This window comes from Vollenhovia emeryi, unplaced genomic scaffold (assembly GCF_000949405.1).
Source record: "Vollenhovia emeryi isolate VEMERY1.0 unplaced genomic scaffold, V.emery_V1.0 DF939121.1, whole genome shotgun sequence".
In the NCBI taxonomy this organism is placed as follows: domain Eukaryota; kingdom Metazoa; phylum Arthropoda; class Insecta; order Hymenoptera; family Formicidae; genus Vollenhovia; species Vollenhovia emeryi.
Window position 1 is genome coordinate 1,580,324 of NW_011967245.1, and position 19,874 is coordinate 1,600,197.

General features: G+C 44.9%; 1 protein-coding gene across 6 annotated transcripts in view; it reads right to left on the reverse strand.

The window, feature by feature from the left end:
• Positions 1–417: 417 nt before the first annotated feature.
• LOC105570199 (fasciclin-2) overlaps positions 418–19,874 on the reverse strand; it is a 109,718-nt gene continuing 90,261 nt past the window's right edge. For 2 of the 6 annotated variants that reach the window (XM_012027221.1, XM_012027220.1), the window contains 4 exons: positions 8,790–8,921; positions 8,262–8,331; positions 7,607–7,732; positions 418–4,539 (listed from right to left, as the gene is read on the reverse strand). In XM_012027221.1, the coding sequence (XP_011882611.1) occupies positions 4,398–4,539; positions 7,607–7,732; positions 8,262–8,331; positions 8,790–8,921 (470 nt within the window). In that variant the 3' untranslated portion in view covers positions 418–4,397. Of the gene's footprint in view, positions 4,540–7,606; positions 7,733–8,261; positions 8,332–8,789; positions 8,922–18,086; positions 19,873–19,874 lie in introns of those variants that run through there. The other 4 variants (XM_012027227.1, XM_012027223.1, XM_012027224.1 and 1 more) reach the window with 3 other exon arrangements.

The following is a 19,874-nucleotide window of genomic DNA, read 5'->3' on the forward strand; positions in this document are numbered from 1 at the left end:
TTTCATGTATGTATATGCAAAACGTATAGATGTGTCGATATGTGCAAAATTCCCACATGTGGAAAGACATCGGCGATTCCTAGTGTACACATGTAGAATAATACAGTGCCATTCTGTATAGCCGCTTGTAGTCACAGATATAATAGCAATAATGAAGACCAAAAATTGTCTAGCGACTTATTATCTGAATCTCGAAGATTATGTGATATCGTAACGTGCTTTGGATCAATTTCCATGTTGCCACGATAACATTTTGACGAACCAATGACCATTTGGCATTCTCATGGCAAGTGGTAAGGGAAATTTTGTTATGCGCGTCCATAAGTTTTATAAATAAAAAATGTATCTGTGATTGTAATAAAATTTTTGAGGAAAACAAGAGAGGCGGCGGATTTAGCATCCCTGTCGATCCATCTATCCTTCTCACCTTGAAAACGTTTTTTCACTTTTTATTCGAGAGCACGATTTCTTGTATCGCGTACAGAAAAAGCATTACATAAAAAATACGCCTTACATCTACGGAACTTTAATACTCGTAATGACCTCCAGATTGGAAGATGCGCAGTAATACTTTTTGTGGGAAGCTACTTGTTAAGGATTTACAGCTTTTGGCAAACGGATACAAAATAGCTAATGGTGCTGGAAACGGTGACGCGTCTCGCTCGCCGATGCGAAGTGCCGCGCGACATCCGTCGCGCGAATGTCCCGCGGCTTGTTTATTTTGTCCCATGTACATATATATCATTTTCTCATGTATAATATATATATATATTTATACTTTATATTTATATGTAATTCATTGACTTACATGCTAATAAGTACTATGGTATTTGGCAAATTCTCTGTCTTACGTAAAAAAGCTATCTGCACGGAAAGCGTGTTTCGCGAGCGTGAGGAAGCGCGCCAACTACCGACGTATCAACAGGTGCGATGATACAGTGCCCGACGGGAGCATTCTCGCTGCTAGTTCTAGATTTCCTACACTCTGTTCTTACCCGTCCCTCTTCAGCTCTATACAGTGCGACAATCGCTTTACAAAATTAACGATCAGCCATAATCAATTAAAAATTTAATTTTTAATTTCGGTGATAACTAAATTCTTTTCCAATTCTAGAAACGGTCGTCCGCTCGAATTGCATTCGAAGCTGACCGACGTTCGTAAAATTTTTCACTGGGACTCGTAGAGCGCCTGAGCAAAAAATTTTTGAATTCTCTGAATCTTGTATCAATGTGCCTGACCGAACGACACCCGTTACAATGTTGTTCCGTCTCGGGAGGATGAGTCGCCCACCGGTTCTTCGCGAGGACACGCCCTCCGTGCTCGTGCACGTTTCTCTAAACCTACCAAAACTCTCCTAAGATTTATCTTCGATACGTCTTATAATTAAGAAAAAACGTTTACAAGCATTTACAAAAACTTATCACATTTTAACTGCGTTTCTTTCTGCAAAAGCCATCTTAGACATTAGGGGGCAAGAGCGGTACGTTTCTTTTACTCGCTACATTCGGATATATTAATTATATGGCAGCTTTTTCTGATGTCACACCCTCGCGGTTTACTAGCCGAAAACCCGACTGGGCAAGTCCCGTGTATCTGCAAGACTTAACACTTGTCACCGCAAATATCGTTTCTTTCGTCTTTCTTTTTTTATTACACTATACATATTCAGAGATATTTAGTGTCGAAGTAACACATTCAAATTTTGAATCAGAAATCTATCCCAATTCGCGCTAACAATTCTTGCACACATCTCGATACCGCTCTGTGTTGCGAGTAAAATTTTCCAACTTTCTGTCGTCTGTATGAACCGCAATTGATCACCGTAATCATAGTGACTTCTGCAATGTCAATACAAATACACAGTGTGTCGCAAGAGCCGCTCTATGCTTATCTTACTCGTCTTCTCAACTTCTAATCTAAAGAATAAAAAAAATTTCTTATCCTAACGTAAAAGTAAAAATTTCACTAACGGTAAAAATAATAAAAAGCAAAATGCAAAATAAAAAGGACGAGCTGCTCTTACGTCTTATCGACGAGGTAACTAGGACGTTAAAACGTAGACATTAAAATATCACGATTAAAGAAAAAGAAGGTAATTGAGAGCTCTTCTCACTCGAGGTAATACAAAGTAAAGATATAAATGTACAAGATGGTATATGATTATCTAAATGTATGAAGAACGAACGAACTCGCTACAAGGATATGCGAGATTTAAGTAGTAATTCACTCATAACTATAGTGGCCACACGCATGATCGTAAGACTCGACAAAGAACACGCGCGTATTAAACAATACGCGATCGGCGAATGAACGGTGAAAAGGGTGCAACTCGACATTGATCTTCGGCTACTTGAACGACAGTCGGTTACGATTTCGTTCGGATTGACATGTAAAAGAATCAGTCTTTGAATCAAAAACAGAATCGCGGGAAGGATTGAACATTACGATCACGGGGTCGGGAATTTGTGAGAATAAAAGCGCGTCAAATACAATATCGCGTGTGTATATGAAAGCTACCTACCGTTTACGTTTTTCGATTAACAATCGGTCCTAATCGAAAGACGTGAAGAAGGATGAGGGATGAGGTATGAGCGTGCGGGATGAGAGATAAAAGATTGCGCAGGGTGTATGTACAGTTCGGAGGTTGCCGCAAAAATCGCGCACCTTGTTTAGAAGAGGAGAAAGAGAGTTTCTCTGTTGGCGCCTCGAGGAATATGTGAAAGCAACGCTCGCATTCCTAAACATTCCGAAAATGGAAGACGGACCTTGCGGAGATCTCCCCAAGGTGCTTCTGAACAATTTTTTTACTAGCGCCAAATGGATATGACATAGCCAGCGGCGTCAAATAAAATTCGGTCGCGCTAAAATATAACTACCAAATAAAAAAAGAACGTACTAAAAACAAATACAACAATCGGTGGCTGAAAAAAAAACCGACACGTGACATTCGAGAAAACGTCGAAAACCGAATGAGGTCGAATATAAATTTTGCTCTCCATTTTCATCTCGTCCAGGAATACCTCGATTCTTTCACTGCTACTAAAATGTCGATATGTCTCTCGTCAAGCTCCCTGACAGATTTTGAAAGAACTCTATGACTCGAACGCACTCTTTCTCTCCAATATTCATTCAAGTATTAAAAAGAAAACTCGACTCACAATGACGGCGAATCGGAGCTACCTGGATGTTACGAGCGTTGCATTTTCGCGTGACTATACTCCTCAAGTGCAATCTTCTTGCCGAACGAACACAAGGTTATTCTTCTCTCCTTTCTGCCTTCACGCGCAACAGAGTACGACTTTCCGCGCGGGCTTCTTGGAGCCGCGCGCGACAAAGGACGCGGATACACTACCCAGCGTACTAGACTGTGATAATCTAAAGGGTGCCTCGAAGCGTTCATCTAAATTGATCAGTTGACCTCTACCAATTGCACGACGAATTTTTGTACATTCTTGCCAGCTTCTTCTTCTTCTTCTTCTCGCGCAAGCGATCTACCTACTCCTCATTTCCCTGCATTTATACGTTACTATTATATCCGTAGTTTTCCTCCTAAGAGCATCTACCGAGTAAGCTGTCGCTCACCCCGTACTTCTCGTTCTCGCGAGCCATCGATTATCCGCGCTCCTTCGCATGCTTCGGCGAGTACACTGACGGGGTAAAAAGAGTTCAAGACTGCTTTTTATGCTCAAGGGACAAACCTTCCAAACGTGACATATTCGTCGATAAAAACTACCCTGGATCGATCGTTTTGATGTTACTTTCAAGCGACAGTGAGAGGAGCTAGTAAAATATTCTGATCGAATCGCTTTTCACTTCGCGTGCGCGTATCTTAATAAATGTTTCAGCGGAGAGCGGCGCGGCCAGAGGATATGTCAGGTTTTTCCAAGTTTGCTCCTTCTTTAAGCTTACCTTACACGCGAAATCAGACGTGCGGTGAGAACTTTGCGGCAAAGTAATAGGCGAAGGATAAGTTCGCCAATGGCGGGAAGCGCTTTCGGGGGATTCTACGAGGGAGTTGTAGGCGGCAAGTGTATCGCAGTACACGAGGTAAGAGGTTTCGAAAGGGAAGAAAGGCAGGTCGGCGTGCGACCGTGGAACCGCGCACGTTTTCAGGGCGCAAAACGAAAAGCAGAGGACACGGGCGGAGACTCGGCGAGGCAGCGACCGCGCGTGGTGGCCGCGTCCGGAAGAAAATTCCGCCGAGGCGCGGATCGCTGGATCCCTCGTCCACCCGTGAGCGAGCACGCGAACGTACGATGATCCCGTCCCCCTTTTCGTTTCTTCTGTTTTTTTTTCCGTTTCCTTATCTTGGTTTTTTGTTTTCGAGAACACTTTTCAGCCGGAAACCGCGCTGCGTTTCCGGGACGATTTACAATCTAGTACGCCGGAAGAATATCTAGACGGCCGAGTCCTTGCCGACGAAGCCGGTCTTGGAGACGGACGTCTTGCCGTCGAAGGTGACGGAGGTCTCCCGGCGCAGCCCGGAATCGATGATCGGCGTGATCTTCTTCTCCTCCTTCAGCGGCTCCTTCTCGTCTCTGCAAAAGCATCAAGATAGCATTTGTCGTGGGAGGCCGTGAATCCCCGACGTCGGATTAACTTCTAATACCGGGCAGGAAAAAAAAATAGGAAAAAGAAAGGAGAGAGCATGTCCACATATGCGGCGCGTGGTGCGACATCGAGTATACATCGTCAGGCATGCTGTCACACGCAAGAGAAAGAGTCGTCGTAGCGAGAGAGATTCCGGAGAAGCGTATCTCTCTTTCTATATGGCCACTTTTGGTATCGATAAGTCCCGAGAGGACCCGCGCTTGTTACGATTCTTGGAGCCTCGTGGCTGTTCCAAGCGTGATGAAACAGCATTCGATTTTCTGAGCGTGCGCATGCACGAAGTACACGGGAGAATGGAAAAGGATTTGCACCGTCTATTTTTTTTTTAAATAAATTCACTGTAAATACTCAAATAATTACGCTACGTTTCTTAAACTCGAACGAGAGCTTTTTCAATTCTAAAACCGTCTCACTTGTATCGATGCATACACGGAGAGAATTTTCTTTTACAATTTACCTTGAAAATAATGTAATCGTGGGACAACATGGCATTTTGAAGTACTTTATAAGAGTTTTTTGAAATTTTACCATACAATTTGCTAGTAAAATGTATACCAAGTATGATTACTAGTAAAATGTATGGTAAAATTTCAAAAAGCTCAAAATTCGTTAAAATGCCATGTTGCCCCACGATTACATAATTTTCAGGATAAATTTTAAGAGAAAATTCTCTCCGTGTAGAGGAAAATCCTCTATTATGAGATAGGCTCCTAATATGAGACAGCGGTTTCGACTAAATTAATAGACATTATCCGTTGACTCCACCGCGAATTTATTGTCCTTGGAGTGAAGTCTGTTTAGAGGAAAATTCATTGTTCGTGTAATCATTGTGAGAAAAGATTTGACTGCATTTGGATGTTGGAAACCTGCTGTCTCATGTTAGAAGCTTATCCCGGGACTTTCTTCTATAGATATATTTTTTTGTAATTTTGTACACGATATTTTTTGAGAACAGCGAATTGAACGGAAACAGTACTTACATTTTCCTTATTTTCAGAGATAAGGAGCTTTCAAAGTGTTTAGATAATTTAGCTACTCCAAGATAATTCGAAGAGAAAATGTATGGAATCCAATGCATACAAAGTTCTTTGTTTTTTAATAACTGTGCAAATCTATTTTCGTCGGGATCCGAAAAATTTTACATTTCTATTTTTCCATTTATGCGCACGACTAAAAATTTCCTTATCTCTTTATCAACTTACACCACTTCCGCTCAAAGTACATGAAATCGTAATAGCGTTCACTCGCAGTGCTATTTGCGCTTCGTAAAGCACGAAACTGGCAGGAGACGAGAAGAAGACTCGCATACTTGTTGCAAACATTGTGCGGTGACGGAGCGGACTGGAGAGAATTAAGGACAAAGTGAGCGTTATTTCAAAGTGTATCGTGCATGCGGCATGGCCAAAGCTCAAGCGCGTTGTAACGAAATAATATTAAAGCGTGTCCATTCGCAGGCGGCACTCGACAAGACGGTTCGTGTGCTTTCAATGTCGTTTTATAACAGTCCATTCGACGAGCAAATTACGAGTCATAAACAAGAAACTAAAGCGTTTCTCTTTTTCAAAATCTTTCCTCTCGCACGAAATATAAATACTCTTTTCATCTCTGTATTCACTGAAAGTCCCAACGATATGATTCTGATAAGTAATCAACGGTAATTCTTAAAAAAAATTTAATTCACCGCTTCTCTCTCTCAGGGTGTCCAGCAAACTCAATGAAAAAAAATGCCCTGACTTTTTCAGGTTTTCCGGGGGCCGGAATTAATTTTTCCCCGACCGCTTAGTGTAACTTTTTTCAAGATGCATAATTTGCGTGCATCTGTATGGTAAATCGAGTAAATGTTAAATGACGAAGTCCTTGAAATATTGTTCTCGGGGAAACCGAAGTTCGAAATTTAAAAAGATAAAAATTTTAATTAAAGCAATTATACCATCTATGTATAATACACTGTGTAATAGGAACGAACGTATCATTGCAAACCATTCGAACCATTTGTGATACCGTACGTAATCGTATATGATGCTTTCGTTTTGCTTAACTGCATTTTGTTTGCAACTTACTAGATAGTGACTTACTTAGATAGTACTGTTTAGTAATTCGTCTTTTTTTATAGTTTTGTCTCAGTTGAACACATTGAAATAAAATAACACGACGATGAAAATATAAATTACCGACCACGCTTATATAAATTGATGTTTAGCAAAACAGAAAATCAGTGTACTGAGAGCCAAAGAAGAGTTTATTTTCCAAAAACTTTAAATTATTCAGAAAAAATGTGAAGCTATGTAAAAAATCCAGATAAATAGTAAAATTTCCCGACTCTTCCCTGACATTTCCAGATTTACAAAATTCCCTGACATACCCGGTTTCCCAGGTTTCCCTGACCACTGGACACCTTGCTCTCTTCTTTATAAACGGGCGCTTTCGCGTTCCGCTAAAAAATGCGAGGGACAAAATATACGCGGATCCATTGTATTATACGCTACGCGGTCCGGTCGAAATTATCCATAATCCGTCCTACGGACGTTGAAAGAGATATAATGCGCCATTGCCTATGCGTAGCCACGAGTGGACACGGATGCCGGCGCAACGTAAAAGTGTACATAAAAAAGAAACGCGTGTAGCAGCACGAGGAATGGTTGGCGGCAACAATGAATGCGTGTCCAACGGGTCGGACGTATCTTCTTCCATGCTCATCGAACTCTATCGGCGACCACCCTTGCGGGACGGTTCATCCCCGAACGCCGCCGGACGTGGCCAGCGGCGGGCGCATCGCCGTCGCTCGGGGAAGTCAGGCAAGGAAAGTACGAAGAAAAGAAAAAGAGAGAAAGAGGAGAGACGAGTCTCGGAGAACTTGGGAAGGAAAGAGAAAAACGGTGGAGGAAAAGAAGAAGTACAGAAGAAATCATGCAAAGTGGAAAGCCGTGTCGGAGCCCCCTCGTGAGGGGGCCATGCTTCTTACTGATTTCGCTTATACATCGTTTTCTCTCTTACATTGCAGTGTGTTTGACCAATCTAATGGTATTTTTTCCACTACCCGAGTCTTGGATGGCCGTGACCCCGGCGACATTGGCCATTTTTTGGTCGCAATACGGCAATGGAAACCGCCAACCGTAAAGACTACCGGTAAAGAAACAAAAGAGAGAAATACGAGAGGTGTCAAGGTGTTGTCTCTGTGTCTGCCGGCGGGCTATAGTCTCTAACATTTAGTATCGCGACTCTACCACCGTCATCGTATCGTCCTTTCCGCGATTACACGCGAGGGCGAGGGCGCGAGCGCTCGCGGAGGATATCGCGCGGGCCGTACCGGGAGTGATCCCGGCACGCTCGCGTTTCTAAAACAAATTTAAAGGAACAAGTAATGCGAGCGCGACGGCCGAGAGTGAGAGTGAGAGAGAATAAAGAACGGAAGGGAACGGGAAGAAACCGTTCCGAACGAAAGTTCAATGACGGGTGCAAAGTTCGATAACATGATAAAGTAGCGCTAGACTTGCCAAAGCACAATGTAGAATACATATGTAATAGTATAAACGAGTAATGCGGTAGACTGTAGAAGTATATCCAAAGAAAGACTATCTCATAATACACGTATCATATATTCAGAGTACCGTTGGGCCGCGGGTCTACGAGTGTTCAGCGAGAGACTCACCTGCCGAGCTTCGTCTCCTCCTCGTCGACTGGTTTCCGCCGGGATCGTTCGCGCACGTAGTTGATGATTCCTACAACAGAAAAGGTAGACGGGCATTAGCGCGGCGAAGTGTTGCCGACAATCAAAACGGAGGCGAGCGCGCGCGACACTTTAATATCGGTAGATTTACCGGGACGATGCTAATTGTCGCGCTAAATTTTGAACGTCGCTCGCTCGCGATGCATTTTCGGCGTTGCTGAAAAGCTTCCACCCCCCTGTGCAAATGTCAAAATTACGTAAAATTTGCAGTCGAGCCCCGAAATAGAAATTTCGAAATCGAGCAACATAGCCGCAATGAGCAATAAACCGGGGCTTCATTATTGGGACAGACGTGATTGGCAGAATTAACGCGTGACGAACGCAATTAACAATAATGCGAGTGCGCGAATTGAACTTGGACATTTCCTATTATGCCGTACGTGTACAACGCGAGGAAATGTTGTCGGTGATCTGCTCAAGCAGCGCTTGATGATTTAACGCCGGGCTCACCTGTCTTACGCACGCAGCAGCAGATGGCATCGATGATGACGAAGACGACGAATATTATCGCGAGGACAATGCCGATTATGGCTCCGCTCGATATCAACGGGCCTTGATGCTGCAGCACGCTGGTATCTACACCTTGAAAGACGATAAAGAGAACATCGTTCTTAAACATGTCCATCGTGGTGGGCGCGCATATGTATATTTATCGCAAGTCCGTTAGTGCAAAAGCGATACTGAACGATGTTTGGTGATGGTTAACAATCGCATTGTACTCGAACGCGCGCTCGGTGATACGCGCGTCGTGGAAGCGGGACAGGGTGCGATAAGGACATGCTTGAGAAAACGTACTGGTACGTCTGGTTTTTTTTTCTCTCCGATCCAATGGAGTCGCTGTTGCCCGGACGAATTGTCAAGTGAGTCGGCGATTAGCGTGAGATTATCGGTCAATTGTACGACGTAATGGCTGCAATTTTGTGGCAAATCATGCGGCACAATCCGCTGTTTAGGCTCGAAATACGCGCGATTATAGCTAAAACTGCGGATAATTAATTTAAAATAATTATTGCTACGTTAATGAACTAGTAGATGTTAAACAGTGTTATTAACCGTATTAGCGGCTGCATTATTAATGTTAAACTCATCGTGAATATTATTGGATGAACATGTAATACGGCGTTGAACGCGGAGGTAGAATTCTCTCACGTCGATACCGTTAATTAAGAGAATTACTTCTCGAGCGGCGGCCGCGGTGTCGCATCACCAAACACGTTCTACGTACAACGATATTTTAGTCTCCTGAAAAGAAACGAGATCTCGGCGGGATTGTGTGAGGGCGGGGGAGAGATGCGGCAAAAATCCGTCTTTATCAAAGAAGGAAACCAAAAACCAGAGGGCAACAACGGCAAGACATACAAGTGGTGATTTGTCAGTTAAGGAGACACAGAGTGTGTATGCGTGTGTGTGTGTGTGTGTGTGTGTGTATATGAGTGTGCAAATGAGTGTTGCGTACGTGTGTTTCTTTTTGTGTGCACGTGTGCGTTACACGCCGGTTAATGGATCGCGATAATTAGCGCACTGCAGAGCGTGCAAGCGATAAGAGAAGAGTCTCGGGTCTCGCAACACCACATCACATCGCAGAACACGAGCCGTGCTAAAAAGCTCAAGGGAGAAGGGAGGGGAGAGGGGGAAAAAAGCTCATTCACTAGCCTCCCACAACCGATGTTAGTCTCTACGCGTCACTAGTCTAAAAGTGCTACCTCCACACAAAAAGCCCCTCCACTGTGAGTGCCTCGCATTTAGTTCTGGTCTCGCATTCGCTCGTTCTCTGTCACTCAGCCTTTCTCTCTCTCTCTCTCGCACTCCCTCCCACATTCTCTCGCTGCCAATCCTTAACAGAGCTCTCAACTACGTTAGTTAGCGGCCACATCTTGCACTTGCATCTTGTACTTTAAGGGGATATTTACCGTTTTCGGCGGCGCGCGTCGCTTCCCGTGGTTTATTTATTTTTATCAGAATTACAAAGTAAAGAGGCGATGTGTGTAATAAGCGAAAAAATAAACAAGACCGCCGAAAAAGAAACCATCTCAAATTGCAAACGCGCGGCCAGAGGGGCCTCTTTCTCTCTGTGTCTCTCTCTCTCTCTCTTTTTCTCGGCTAATTCCCGGTCGAATGATCCCGTTCCTCCTTCCGTTCTCCGTCGTTCCGTTCGAAGGCTCGGCAAATCGGACAATTTTGACACGGGATACAATTTGAAGGTGGCTTCTCCGCTGGCTCGGATTCGTCCATCCGTTTTGTTCTTTCTTTTTCTCCTTAGACACTCACATATATTTTTTTTCTCTTATACGTCGTTCCGTTGTATTTACAATATATTGAATGTTTTCGCACAGGAAAGAACGAGTTATACGAGTTTATCCTCCTCATAAATACGAACATAGTAGGCACTAGGCTAGTACATATCCTTAGACGTATGTAAATGTTTTATCTACCTATCTATCTATGTATATCCTTTATATATATACGTTTTGTACATATACGTGTATATCGTATAATACGTGTAACGTGTGTGTACGTGTACGTGTGCCTGTGTTGATCTGTACTGTGTAAATATATAACCATCGGAAGTTACGAGCGGAGTCCACGGTACCGTGATAAAAAGAAAATTAAGAAAAGAAAGAGCAAGGGGATCGCTGCGCGCGATCATCGAGTGTCTCGTAAAAGCAACCCGGAGCGGCCAACCGAACCGGCCGCGTCGAAATTCGATTTCGCATTCCGCTCTATTTTCGGTCCGTGTCGTAACGTGCCCTAGCACCGGAGTCGGCGCGATTGTTTCTTTAAACAGTCCCGCGCACCTCCCTAAAAGTATAAACCCCCCAGCGGCACGCGTGTCCCTTCCTCCCCCTCCCCCCACTTCGCCTGGAAAAAAAGAACCGGATTACGAAACAACGGCGCGACGAGAAGAAAATTAAAAAGCGCGCGTTTTTATTAACGCTCCGGTTTCCGCTTAAGCGTCTTCTCTCTCCGGCGCAGCAGTGATTCTGTCTGTTAGGGATCGTGTTTAACGCGCCGGAAAATCTCTGAAACCTTATTATGATTAAACAAGATGACAATAGAAAAAACTAAAAGGGCCACAAAAAGGCGCGCCGATGCATCGGCGGAAGGCTTTTCCGAATACTGGCGGCCGTTTATTATTAGCCGAGCCGCGATTTTGCACGTGAGCCTTCAGGCGTTCATTCCGCATCTTTTTATGAAATATCAATCATTTATCAATCAATATTCCAATATTAAATGAATCATTACGCCCGACCACCGAGAGATCGATAAAATCGCGCGGTTTAGCGAATTCAATTTCACGCGAGTGTCCACGTGTCGTTTCTTGTCGAACAATATTTCAATCGCGCGTGCATGTCGCGAAATAGAACGGCGACAGAAAATTTGAACAATTACAGAAGGATTTGTAGAGTGATTTATAGCGAATTCGGTTGTCTGCACTAGGGCGCACCGAGTGCACACCGAGGCTTGTTTACGGTCAATTCTTATGTTTAAGGATAGTCTTGAATATCCCTTGAAATATTTCGCAGTCAGTAAAATGATCTGCATAGCGTCCATGTAGATCATTTTTTGATAAAATACTTTTTGAACATGTATTTAAGACAAAGTTAAATATAAAAATCGACTGTAAACAAGCGTTGTTTACAGCCGATTCTTATATTTAATACTTGAAATAAGTAGTCAGTAAAATAATCTGTATAGCTTCCACGCGAACCTTTTTTTGGCTGAACACTTTTTGAACATGTATTTAAGACAAAGTTAAATATAAGAATTGACTATAAACAGGCCTTAGTGTGCACTCAGTGCGCACTAGGGCAGGCAATCGAGTTCGCCATTGGTTTCGCTTCCCTGCACCGAGAGGACTGGAAGCGCTTCCGTTTCATCGCGCGGACTCGAGGAGCCGGCGCTGCGAAATCGCGCGAAAAAGCATCGTGCATGCCCATCGGAAATAGATCGCGAGGAGTATCGCGCTCGTGTACTTCTACGTTTCTCGCCCTCCCGCCGTTCCAGTCCTCCAAGTTCATCCTCTCGACGCGGCTCCTCTTTAACGCGACGGCTATTTATAAGCGACGCGGTGGCCGGCGCCGCCGCAGCAGCTTCCACGAACGGATTCGCATTCGCGAGCACGGAGACCTATTCGGCTCTCTTCTGCGTTTCCTTGTTTCTATCTCCCCCAGAAAGTCGCGCGGGTGCTCGAGGATGGACCCGGCCGCATCAGCCAGCGCAAACACACGGCTCTCCTCCTCTCGAGCGATCCATTTGTACGCGCGCGGAGAGAGATTATCTCCGTAACGAGAAACACTCCAGCTGCTGCTGCTGCTGCTGCTGCTGGGAAACTTCTTGCTCGAACATAGACACGTCCAGATTCTGTGTATATTCGACGTGTATTATTTCGGCGTCTCTCGGGGAAACGTTTTGGGAAACGCGGTGGTGCCTGTACCGCAACATTGAAAGCATCTAGGGAGTAACAATCGTGGCGCGAGAGTACAACAAAGAAAGACGAGTGCTGGCGGCTCGGACGAGTTAAAGTGAAGAAATTTCGCGGAGGCTCCTTGGACCGAGATAGAAAAAACAATCGTCGGTTCTATTAATAAGAAAAATTGTTATTTGTCCGATTTCTCACGAATCGCTTAATTCGCCCGACTAGACAAGCGTTTACTTCCCGCCGGATAAAATCCCATATAATCGCACAATCGCCCTACAAAGCGAGTCAATCGGAATAATCCCGCATTCCCTGCTAATTGATTCCGTCCGCAATCGCGTCCTCGAGATGATGATGCCCGGGTGCTCGAAGCGTCCGGGTGAAAGCAAACGCCCGGCGCAAACAATGAGTCGTCGTCGCCGAATGGAGCATTTATACGCTCGCAATTTATCCGGACGCGGCGACGGGGTACCGTGCGCGGCTCGCGCGCGGGGGAGGATCGATCCCCGAGCACAAAACACAAAGCCGCCTTGATTTCCCGGCAGAGACAATTCCGGGGCTACGCCGGCAAGAATCGAGGATCGATTGATCCTGCCGGATTGTTCGGAGGGGCTGCTCTCTCGCGTGCGCGCGCTCTGCTCTGAGGCTCTCCGCAAACACGTCTCTCCGCCGCGTAGGGAAAGGAGCGAGCCGTGTACGCACGCTCGCGTAATTAGTCCGCGCGAATCGCGACACGTCGAACAACGTCGCGCATAAAGAGCCGTTTGTTCGCGGAGCTTTCACGCATCCCCGCACCCCCGCGCCACTTTAACGTTAAATCGCCGTCTGCTTCTGAATCACTGTATCCTCTCGGCAGGGGGGGAGGAAGCTTCAACAATGGCCCGTACTCTCGTTGCGAATTTGCCGCTGAATTTCACCGTCTGAGCCTAATATTACATTTGTTGTACGGCAAATGTAATATTAGCATAATTTTCACATCCACGAAGAACATCGTTATCGCAAACAAGTCGAAATCGAGAGACGACGCTCGTAAGAGATAAAAATGAAGCTCGTGGGCGTAGGGTAATTAATTCACCCCTAAACACGGCCAAATACAGGCGACGGACTTCGCGATAAAGCCTGAACACAGAAAGATTGTCGTAATTGTTTACGATTCCGTCGTAAGATTTAAGTCGGTGTCGGAAGTCAACGCACAAAGAATTGTCGTAGACACATGCATTTATCGCGTCTACGACAATTGTCTTAGACTTGAGTCTTCTACGACAATCTTTCTGCTCAGGTCCCAAGTCTGTCTTAGTCGTAGACGTAAGGCAAGGTGGAGAAAAACTAAGACAGACTTGGGGTCCGAGCAGAAAGATTGTCGTGAGACAGAGAAAAGAATTGTCGTAAACGTATGCAATCATCGCGTCTACGAAAATTCTTTGTGCGTTGACTTCCGACATCGACTTGCGGCTTACTACGGAATCGTAAACACTTACGACAATCCTTCTGCTCAGGCCCCAAGTCTGTCTTAGTTTTTCTCCACCTTGCCTTACGTCTACGACTAAGACAGACATGGGGTCCGAGCAGAAAGATTGTCGTGAGACTTAATCGGTGTCGGAAGTCAACGCACAAAGAATTGTCGTAGACGTATGCGTTCATCGCGTCTACAATTCCTTGTGCGTTGACTTTCGACATCGCCTTGCGTCTTACGGAATCGTAAACACTTACGACAATCCTTCTGCTCAGGCCCCAAGTCTGTCTTAGTTTTTCTCTGCCTTGCCTTACGTCTACGACTAAGACAGACTTGGGGTCCGAGCAGAAAGATTGTCGTGAGACTTAATCGGTGCCGGAAGTCAACGCACAAAGAATTGTCGTAGACGTATGCGTCCATCGCGTCTACAATTCCTTGTGCGTTGACTTTCGACATCGACTTGCGTCTTACTACGGAATCGTGAACACTTAGGACAATCTTTCTGTTCAGGCCCATACTCCTCCCGATTGACGAGAATGGACTGGACATTGATGGAGCTGCGCGACTCCGTCAGGTAAAGCGGAATGACGGAAGACCGCGTCTTCGCCGGGGCAGACCGAATCGATACCGCGGTCTGTTCGTTGCAATTCCCCCGAATCCTTTTATCGAGACAAAGTGCGAATTTCGAGGGATCTCGTTCGGCCAGTTCCAGTTACAATCGTTCTCGAGCTCGCCCGGTGATTTTCGGTAGATAGGAGGAAAACTCGTCGGGGGGGAAAGATTCGCGACGGATGGGAAACCATTTCGGCAACTATCGTCCTCCCCCTCCGACTCGTCCTCTTCTACCGTCGCGTCTACTGTTCGTCGAACATTGTCTTTATCATCGGTTTAAAGCCTTCCGCCCGTCTCCCCCGCGCTCGTCTTTCAACCGGCTCGGAGCAGCCGCCGCCGCCGCCGCCGCCGTCTGAGAGCGACTTTATCCGCGCGCTCGCGCGGCCACGCTTCCTTCCGCCTCGCAACGTTCACGAAGTTACGCCGGAGTTTATTGTCACGGGAGGTAAAACAGCGTACTCTCGCGTAAAAGACGTTGTCGTTTTCCCGTCGACTGGATCCAGCCGAGCTTTCGCGGCTGTAAATGGAAGTAGGGAGGAGCCTGTTGTCCGTCGCGAACCATCTAGTCAGTTATTTAATCATATTTGTAGCTAAGAGTCTCAGTATCGGCTTTAATTCATTCTCGACGCAACGGTGAATGTCCGGTGTACCTCTTGAAACCAGATTAATCAATATCACTCTGTCGCTCGGTAAACAGAAGGGCGGGCGAAAGAGATTGGACAAGGAGAAATTCGACTACCCGTATGACGAAGCTCACTTCTGCTCTCGGGCCCCGATATCCTCTTTCATTCTTTCCTCTCGCTCCCTCGCTTCTCCCGAAACGCAGGATGTTATTGGTTATTCCAGTTCCGAGGCGTGGAAGTACATTTGCTGTTTTTGTTTTTGTTACCGGCATCCGTAAGATTTGCAGACGTGTTTGTTCCCATAAATTCGCGATAGTACGCCCTGTACGTCTCAGTCTCTCGATAAAGGTTCGTTGCACTGTGCGAATACCAAGGAACATCTCGGGTCACTACAGTTATTACCAATTGGTAATGTTATACGGTACAATCGGTAATTAAGATCGGGCTATTCTTACGCTATACGGTTCGGTTATGTATGTGGTCCATTTCACACTTTTGTCGTATCGAATTTTGACGACAGATTCTTGGCGGATGCACGCGAGATCGACTCTCTTATCACCGGAAAAATTGTTGCGCGACCTTTTAATCCTCAACATATCGAATATCTCGGCCACGTGACTTGAAATAGATCAAACTTGGCTTGAAATTGAAGTCAAAAGAAGCGAGGTAGCTCTTGAATATCAGTTCATTTTAATTTAGAGCTTTCAGGTAAAGCCTTAATTCGTAAAAATATTATACTTAAATTTTTAATAACGGATTCGTAAAAATGTGCGGCTTCGCGATTCTTATCGTAGAAAATCGACTTGAGGTTATTAAAAAGATCCGCCATCAAAATCCGATACGCTCGTTGTATCAAATGCCGAGAACCCGTGAACGAGTTCTCCGCGTTCTCCGCGTTCTCCATCTAAACGGGGACGTCGTGTATGGAATGGGAGCATCGCCGATGAGGCTCGGCGTGACGCATCGCTAAGTTAAAGAAAAAAATAAGAAGGGGGAGTAATGATAACAAAGCGCATGCCATGCGTTGTGGACTAATATCTAAGAACCCAGGCATTGCGAACAGACATAAAAGAGACGTAAAAAGATTTGGGTCGAAGACCTCGTCACATCAAGATCGATCGTTGGTGTTTTCGCGTGAGCTTTGCGGGCAGGCGATCAATGCGTATGTGTATGTGTGTGTGTGTGTATGTATGTACGTGTGCGTGTGTAGAGGCACTTGAGGTATAAGACCGCCCGTTCCGGATACGACCAGGCCTTCGAGATCGAACCGCGCTCCTTTTGTAGTCTCTTATCCAGGAATCGAGACCGTATAATTTCCAGTTCAATTTTCGACGTGGAAGAATGGAAAGGGGGAAAAAAGTACTTTACACCAATTGTCGCGCTGTTCCGCGGAATAACCACGTCAGGATAAGTACGTAGCGAAATGGGGAAATGAATAAATGAGAAAATTGAACGAGTTTCCGATGATGAAGTTAACAATAACTGTGACTTTTAATTTCCAAGAGTGACATTTAATTTCTCTGTGATTTCTAGCCAAGGAGTTTTCTGATAATTTCGTTATTTTAATTACTTTCACTTTCTGTCGTTAAACAATCATTTCGCAGTGTCCAACTTGTTACAAAATCACGTTGTTCTAAACAATTAATCTAATAGCGAATTCGGTTGCTTGCACCAGGTGCGCACCGAGTGCACACTACGGCTTGTTTACAGTCAATTTTTTATATTTAAGGATCGTCTTAAATATCTCTTGAAATATTTCGTAGTCAGTACAATGATCTGTATAGCGTCTACGCGGATCATTTCCTGGCTGAATACTTTTTGAACATGTATTTAAGACCAAGTTAAATATAAGAATGGACTATTAGCAGGCCTTAGTGTGCACTCAGTGCAGGCAATCGAATTCGCTGCGTTTCAGTTATTCCGACGTTGGGGAACAGTTTGCGCATTTTTCGCATCGCAATCTGAACTGGTCAAAATTAAACCGATCTCGATTCTTTTATCTCATCGCCCGAGATTAGTGATTAATCACGACAGTGGTTACTAGCGATACGACGGCGGTGATGGCGGCTGCTGCCGGTAGCGGCGGTTATGGATACGTAAGAGCTACGGCGATAACAAATTTATAATTACATTGTAAATTTAATAATCATAAATCGTAATGATCGCAACACACAGATCATGCGCACACTAAACACGCATCTCAAAACTAGTTAAGCGAAACTAATGATTGAATTATACTCCCAAACAAAAATAAAATAGATTACAAAAGAAAAGACGAACAATTAAATCGAAGGTAAGAGGGGGAGAGAAAAATTAGACGCAATTTTCATACGAAATTAATCCAACTGAAATGTTAACTGGCAGTCGTGTGAGTCGTTCGTATTCTTTCTCGCGATCTTGTCTCGCGATTAATCGTAGAACCCGACCGTAGAATTACAGATTACCCTGTTACACGATGAATATTTACGTCGAGATTTCCACTCCGAATAAGTAATTTCTTGAAGAAATTACACCGCGGCGATTTTATATTATCTTATTAGCGCGCAATATAAAAATGTATTACACGTAAAACGCGGCAATTTACCGCTGCGTTATATCGTGTAGAAATGCGAACAAAAAAATTATCTCCGAGACACGCCAAATCTCGTTGCAGCATCGCAATTTCTTTATTCATTCGGACTCCTCACAGTCAGATCTTTATTACAGCTGGGTAAGGTCGAGTTCTAGGATTAAAGTTTCTGGATCTTGTGTGCGTGATGCGACTTCGCGAGGATTTTCGCTCGCTCGTGTGAAACTCTTTGCCTCGTAAAAGAAGCTCGCACGAACGCGAATCATGGATACCGAGTGTCGATTTTTACGAAAGAGGAAACTGTCCCCCGCCTAGTTCAAGGCCTCGACAAAAACGGATTTTCTTTTTTCTTGGCAAAGGTAAGCAACCCGTCGCTCGTACGCGTTGTATAACTTTATTAATTTCGACCGCGGATTCGTGAGTACTTTGCCGACCGCGTTTTCTTAATCTCTATTATTCTTCTCCCTCCCGGTCGTTCCCGAAGCAATCTTCGAAACATTTGCAAATTTCTTCCCACAAAAATCAGATCGTAAAAGACGTGAAAAAAGTTTTGTCCAAAAATACTTTCGTATACCAATCGGCACAAACTCAGCAAACAGCTCCGACGCTCCAATTGCAAGTATTCGACGGGACACAATTATTACATTCGTATTCGTGCGTGATTTACGAGCCGCCGCGACTCTAATCGCGGCTCCCTGTGTTCCTTCTCTCAATATCGATTATAATATCGTTCCTTCTCGTCGGTAAAACGTTTATGCGTGAGAGTGGTCGGCACAATTTGGGGCAGTAGCGCTCTTACAGCTCGCTACCTTATAGCCTCACGCTCGTATGTATAGTCACATTTATCCGAACATAAGTCGTTAATTTATGCTCGAACCAACCTATGTATAGGGAAGCACATTCTTCGTTTTAATATCGGTATAACACACCATACAAAAGTTCGTAAACTGCAAGAGCTTGACGAAGCGTAGTCGTGACTTATCTTAGCTCTGTTTAAAACTGCGTAGATTTGACGTTAATTAAGAAGACGAAAATGACAACGCGCGAAACAATCGGTACGGTACGTCGTTCGTTTCGGTTACGTTGAATTCCCTCGCACCAGGTGTCGGTGACGGGGGATTCGTTGTCCTTGCGCACTGCGGCACCCGTGTCTTTTACAAAAGTCACCCAAGTACAGCCTTAACTTATGTATGAAAGAAAAAAAAAAAGGAGAGTGAAAGGAAACGTACCAGTACGTTCATACTAACACGCAGTGAGCATTTAACAAGTAATACGTATAAATACACTTCGCATCACGACTTTTTCACCGTTGTTCCTCTTCATACAGAACCCACTTAAACGCTACCTCTTTACTCTCGGAATGTAACCGGCAAACGTTATCAATTTACTTAGCTCTTCGTTGTCGATCGTTTACTGCTAAATGGATGTATAAATGAACGACACAGTCGTGTACAAGTGTCCCGCGATTGACTTTCGCCGTCGTGTCTCGCACGAAACCCTTTTCAAACGGCCAAGCGCTTTCGTATCCGAGATCCTGATGTAACTCGATTCAGATTCGAACGAAACACGAGAGTCGCAGGAAGTCACGAAAGGGGGGGGGGGGTCTGTGTTATATTAGTGGAGCGTGTGTGTCACTTTCGTCCATCGTGGTGTCTCGCTTGTACTGTCGGCCTCGCGAATTCGCCTCGCTTCCTATCGCGTGCGTTCACGACGGAGGGAGGATTAGAGCGCGAGGAGCAAATATCCCTGACGGCGACTCTAAATGGCTAGAGATAGGAGCATTACTGCTGCGGTAATGGCGACGCCGGTCTTGCAAGTATCACCAGCATTACTGTAGTCCACAGCGATGCCCGTAGACTCT